Source organism: Prosopis cineraria, unplaced genomic scaffold (genome assembly GCF_029017545.1).
Source record: "Prosopis cineraria cultivar Desert tree isolate PC_DT_omini unplaced genomic scaffold, ASM2901754v1 PC12, whole genome shotgun sequence".
Taxonomy (NCBI): Eukaryota; Viridiplantae; Streptophyta; class Magnoliopsida; order Fabales; family Fabaceae; genus Prosopis; species Prosopis cineraria.
Window position 1 is genome coordinate 40508522 of NW_026555343.1, and position 6445 is coordinate 40514966.

The 6445-nt window shown below is 41.2% G+C and overlaps 1 protein-coding gene across 1 annotated transcript; it reads right to left on the reverse strand.

The window, feature by feature from the left end:
- Positions 1-937: 937 nt before the first annotated feature.
- LOC129288959 (linoleate 13S-lipoxygenase 3-1, chloroplastic-like) lies at positions 938-6069 on the reverse strand. The gene is made up of 8 exons (XM_054925783.1): positions 5649-6069; positions 4940-5220; positions 3949-4189; positions 3538-3861; positions 2926-3119; positions 2509-2810; positions 2126-2392; positions 938-1992 (listed from the first exon to the last, which is right to left on the reverse strand). Exons 1-8 carry the CDS (start codon positions 6067-6069, stop codon positions 1179-1181), a joined length of 2844 nt encoding a protein of 947 aa, XP_054781758.1. The 3' UTR covers positions 938-1178.
- Between the last annotated feature and the right edge of the window lie 376 nt (positions 6070-6445).

Here is a 6445-nt window from a genome sequence, read left to right on the forward strand (position 1 = left end):
TCACCTTCAATAAAAAAGTTAACTAAAGCTCTCACTTCAAGTTAATCTTTAAAATGAGGTTTGTTTATCACCTTAGTAGGTTAATTGTTTTGTAATCCTTCAAATGAAGGAAGTTTATGTTATTTGTTTTCATTATTTGAATTGATTAATGAAATGTTTTCTTTTTCATCATTTTCTCAACAGTGGATTATTTAATCCAATAACCGATATCGTATGGTCTCCACTGTATTAAGCTTTTATATGAAACATAAAAGGCTAAATCAACCAATTTGCAGTCTTGTGGTTGTGGACGTGGTCGTGCGATAGGAGGTAGGACCGAATAAAGCTGCAATACAAACGATGACAGACAAATCCGACAGATGCAAAATCAGAATTCAAAACTTTGAAGTTTTACCTTTTTTTCTTTTTCTTTTTTTTATGACTTTGATGAAAAACGCGACCCTCTTTTAGGCCTTCAAAGTCATTACCAAATTGTAAAGCCGAATCTCCAATATTCAGGCCGAATGCCCATACGTTACGGACCGAAAACCTAGGGGCTATGTTGATATGAAAAAAAAAAACAATATTTGGCAAATGAAGCCCAACCCAGTTTAGTTGTTGTTGTTGTTTTTTTTAGCACAAAATATCAAAGATTAATCTATTTAACTTGTAACTTACAAGGTGATGGATTCAAGCTCTACTATTAATACGAGAACCTTGTTAATAGCAGTAAATCTGTAAATGCTCTTTGAGCCCAGCAACATACCCTAATGCTAATAAACTCCTAAGATCTAACTTATTTAAATTTTCTTCTATTGAAAAATAAAATGACATCAAATTGACTTCCTAATCTTCCCTTCCATTCACTTGAGTGCGCCCTAGAGAGTTTTGGGAGCACGCAATTGTATGTTTATTTTCACATTCTGTGAACATCGCATCCTCACTGGTAAGCTAAAAGTAGGAAACAAATTAAGAATGGTTGATATCATGAAAGTTACTAATTTCTATCACCATTGTACAAATAGTTACATCTCCAATACCATCGGCTTCTATTCCCATATACAGCTTATACAACCCTACCAGGATATCTGCCTACTCTTAGGTGCAAAATGAACAATGTCATATGCACCACAACTATCATCATCTGCATATATTTATAGCAGCAACTAATGAACCATCCGTGATAATGTCTCTCAAAACTACACTCCTGTTTTCACAACATGTAAATTGTGGCACTTATTTGATTTTTTTTTTTTTTTTTTGGACACGCTATTTGGAACTCCTCTACATGTAACACCATGTTCTGAGCTAGGAGCAAGCAACTCATAAGGTAACACTCCAGCACCACATCGGTTCCTCAGCGTCCTGTCACAGTTCCTCTTATCAATCTCCTTCTCTATCTGCCTGATCTTGTTCGAGAACCCATAGAACGCCTCCACCATCTCAGCGTCGCCGGTCCAGATCGATGGCTGCTGGCGCTCCCCGAGGTACTCCTCATCCGGAGAGTGAGTGGACAGAGTGTCAACCACCGCCATATATTTGGTAGCTTGCAACAAGCTAGACATGGCATTGAGGAAGTATTTCTGAGGGTCTGCAAGGAAACTGGCATGTTCCGGGTCACTCTCTTCAGGGATTAGTCTTCTCATCATTGGAGGGCGATTGGGCACGTACCCTCCATAAGGGTACTGCCCAAAGTTGAGGGCAGCGTGCTGTGCAGAAGCGTTCCAAATCAAGGTTGTGAGTATGGTGACAAGGTCGTCACTGGTGTTCAATGGAGGCCACCAGGGTTCGTGTCTGAGGTCAGCATGACCCACATTGATGGACTCAAAGTACCAAGCTTGAAGCTCCTTGTCTTGGGCCACGAGGTCGGGGTCCGAGTAATAATGGTTCACATAGGCGCGGACCCAGTTTTGAATGGCGGACCAAATCATCAGTCCATCAGCCGCGTAAGGGTAGTCTTCTATGAGCAGCCTCAAGCCATGAGGTTGGGTTGGGTCAGGAACCGCCATGCCCCTGCAATCACACAACACAGAATCTTTTTACTTAGAATCAGAATATACAATATTTTTATTTTATATTAGCTATTAAACCTAATTTTATCACTTCCCGCCTAGTTGGACAACCTAACAACATATATATGATTTACCTTCGAATGAGATCAGCGGGGAGGGTCTCCATGTCAAAGCGCCAGAAGTTTTTGTAAGCAGCAGAACTGATTTCCATGCAGTAGCGTCCCGGAGTGAAGCAAGACTCAATGATTCCATCAGCATTGATGAGACTCTGGCGAGCCAAGGCATTGATCTCCAGCGTGTACCTCATGTGAGGATCCAACAGCTTGAATATAGGATGCATCGCACTTAATTGCCTGTGTGCTGCCAATATAAACGGCTCCATGCTCGCATGTGTCCGTAGCCTATTCAAAATTCACCATTCTCTAGTTAATTGTCATACATATACATAAACGTGCGCACGTGTCTGTTATATATCAGCGTGTGAAAGAGTTGAGAGAAACAACAGGGCTTTGCTTACCAATGGTTGACAAGCTGATGCACACCGGCGTCATTGGAACAAACGTGGGCCTTAGCAAGCTGCCACATCCAGTTGGTGGTGGCATCAACGGGGGGCGTGACTACGCGTTTCGACCGGGAACTTGGTCCGGCCGGTGGCAGGCTGAGCTCTATAGCAACCGGCTTGAGAGTGCCCATGGGTGTCAAGAAGAAGATGGTGCGAGTAGCGTAGGATTTTCGACCATCAAGGCCATTGATCCCATCAAGAAACGGAAGGTAGATATCATGGTAATCTATGATGAACAGCTTATCTTCATCCATTGCCTGCAAAATTTCCAATAAGAAAATTCAGTAATTATGACATGGTCGGATCTGAGACGATACAGCTTTTCATTCTCATTTGTGTTCCTCAAATTAAGTGGAAGAGAAGGGCATATACCTGTTGAACGGTCATGCCATTAAGTTGACCTAGAATGTGCTCCTCTCCGAGGGCAGACTCTTGAGGACCATAAACTTGTGGGTCAAGCTTGCTCACAGGTGGGAAAACCTTGAGCTTCTCGATATTCACAGGGTTGATTCCTGCTATTGCTTGACGGGCAAATTCGTCATCTCGCAGCCACGCAAACTTGTCCTCTGCACGTTGAGCATACGGAGAAAAGCTTTATTTTAATCGGCAAACAGAAAGTGGATCTCTTTTGGCCCATCATTATTATATCAACATACCACAGTATTCTTTTCACTCAACATTCACATGCGAAACATTAAAATATAGCTATTTGTATGGCTGCGCCTGATGATATAATAATAATAATAATAAGATGTACTCTCGTGATGCATCAGTCATCTTTTTCAGCCACATCAAGTGAGTTAAAGTTTCAATCTTTAATTGACCCCACAGTACCCACTAACAAATGGGCACGTTAACCCATCAAAAGATGGTTCTCATTATGAAACAAGCTTTACTAGATTTGGACATGGCTGTATGAATATTTAGAAAATCAAAACATTCCATGGTGGGGTAGAAAATGACACACAGGAAGGCGATACTCACTGGAAATGATCTTAGGAGTGTCGTACTTAAGAAGGCCTTGACTTGATTCATGGATCTTGCGGACCAAAGGGATTTTCTTGAGAACTTCATCTTGCAGACCCAGTTTGATGAGCAGACCCTCACTGTACAGCCCATCAACGTCTGAGAATTCATTGAAGTCATTGTTATTAGCTGAGAGGCTTGCCTTCAGCCCAGGGATCAAGTTATGAAGCACTGCCTTCAACCTCTTGACCGTGAATGTGTTCTGCTTCGATTCCTCAAATCGTTCGTCTCTTGGAACATACATCGGCAGCGGTTTCTCCACCCTGCTCTCTGCATTCATATCTGCACATATCACACCACCAAAAGCTCTGATTAATTAAAATGATCCATGATTAGAGGGCTAATCAGTTGTGATTAGTACATAAGTACCAGTGTCGGTTGGGAGGCGGCCAGTACGACACCGTCTTGGATAAGGATATTCCTCTGAGCCTCCAAGAACTGGTCTAGCAAGATCTGAGCCTTTATCAGGATTTCCCAGATCATTGTAGGTGGCAAAGTCATATATTCTGTCTGATAATTTCCTAATACCTGTGCCGTCACCTCTTAGATTCCTCAGTTCTTTCTCTCTCAGTATTCTTAGCCCAGCTGGTGTCTCGTGGGGTAGATATGGCTGCTCAAGTGACATCAGAACCAGAATTTACTTATTAGATTATCTTTTTCGGGCTATTTCTAATTAATAATAATGATTAAACTATCAGCTATTCCAAAGAATAACATTATACTATTGGTTCGAATTTATTCCAACAAACAGACGATATCTCTCATCCTTTGGTTGCCTGAAATATTGAGATGGGCAAAGTCAATTCTGTCGGTGGTTGATATCACGTCAATTTTTAAGGCCTTGGCCTGCGCATACACAACATGAATTTCCAGAGGGGAAAAATGTTTTTTCCGTGACTTTTAATAAAAAGATAATAACCAAAAATATTTTAAAAATTACATCAAGCACTAGGGTTTTCATATTATTATTTATGGATGATTGTTTATGAGTACAATAACAGCTTGCAAATTCTCAGGTTTCTTAAATAATAAGAATAATAGTAAACGAAAATGACACAAAGGTTTGAATACTTTTCCATATAGGTAGCATGCTGGCATGCCCAGTTGCCCTCTGACTGAATAATTTTTTTTTTTTTGGGTGGGGGGGGGGGGTTGGGGGCGGAGTAAATATATTCAAAAGGAAAATAAAAATTGTTCTGGAAAGTTTGACCTTTTCAACACCAAAGAAAAGAATTAAAACCGAAAACCAACTTAATTAGCTGCATTACTTTTTTGGGTCCCTGTACAGATTCAATTCTTCCTTGAAAACGAAACCACCCGCAAAAGTTGAACGCAGATATCACTAGAGAGATTAGATTACCTTGTTGGCAAAGAATATCCTCTTTCCAGGATGATCTTTTCTGGCTTGAACCCAGGAGTTACAGGGGAAATGAACAGGACCACAAGCAAATCCTTCAACGGTTATGCTTTCCATGAAGAACTCTTGCTGGTGTTTGTTCGTCACAGTGATAGCTCCTGGTTCTCCAAAATCCGAGCCCACCATGAACTCTGCTGTGTAATTAACTCTCTCTGCTTTCACATTCAATTTCTTTGACCAGTCTTTTAGCACAGCTTCATAGCTCTTCTTGGGGGCTTTCGTTTCTGCACAATCAAACACACCGGTCACATCGGTTTGGTGTCCAGATAGTTACGGAATCATAAGCGCACAAGCATGGCTATTTTGTTACTATATTTGACACGCCCAGAAGAAGAAAATCATTTCTGACACACCCAGAAATATAATTTGCGAAAGTTGGGTATGATGACAAGGATTCAACCTACGATCGGAATTCAGAAACCCTGAATATGATCATGGTTGAAGCTTTATTTGCTACCGTTTTCTGACAGACTCAGAAGAAGGAAATCGATCAAAACAGGAAAATCTCTCAAAAGCTCCCAATTTTCAAAGAATTGCTACCGTTTCTGACACGCCCAGAGAGCAAGAGTTTCAAATCACACAAACGAACGATCATCATATAAGGTAACTACAAGCGTTTCTGAAAAAAAGAACCAGAAAAAAAAAAACTTACTTGGGTCAATCTCAGTGCTGACAAGTTCCAAAACGACATTCCTGCCTATTCTGTCAGTGATGGCATCCAAATGCTTGACAAGGGTCTCCTTAAAATCCTCTTTGATCTTGTTCCTAACAGTTACTACAGCTCTAACCTTGAATGTCACTGCTTTCTCAACAGAAACAGAAGAAGACAAAGACGATGATGAAGAAGAAGAGGATTTGACCAAATCCTCACTGATAGCCGCCACAGTTTTGGTCCTCGCAGCTTTACTCAACCTCACTCCTCGTCTGTTCTTCTCCAAAGGAACCGCAAAGGGGCTGACCAAGAGCTGCCTCTGCTTGTGCTGAAAACTATGGCCAAGAAGCAATTGTGATGAAGAAGCAAATGGAGACCTCTCGATCAAAGAAGAAACCATGATTTCTTTCGCGAGGGCCATCTTTGTTTCTGCCTCTCTTCCTTGTTTGGTCCTGTTGATTCTGACAACAGACTGAACAGAGGTTGTGGGGGGAGAGAGAGAGAGATGTTGGTGGCTTCAGTGCGGAGTGTATGTGCGGGAGATGATGGGGAAATGAATGAGTTGGGTTTCTTATTGGGTTTATATGCAGAGAAAGTGAGGGAGAGGCAACAGCATGAATATCACCGTCCAGTCGTCCACACGTTTTTGAAGAAAATTTACTAAAATTGTTCTCTTGTGAATCACTCACTCTGATTCGCTGTGTGATTTGGGTTTGGGAAACATATTTGCTTGTTAATTGAGTAATTTGCTTTATTTGTTGCAAGAGATCACAGAGACTTCAAAATAAATGGGCTGC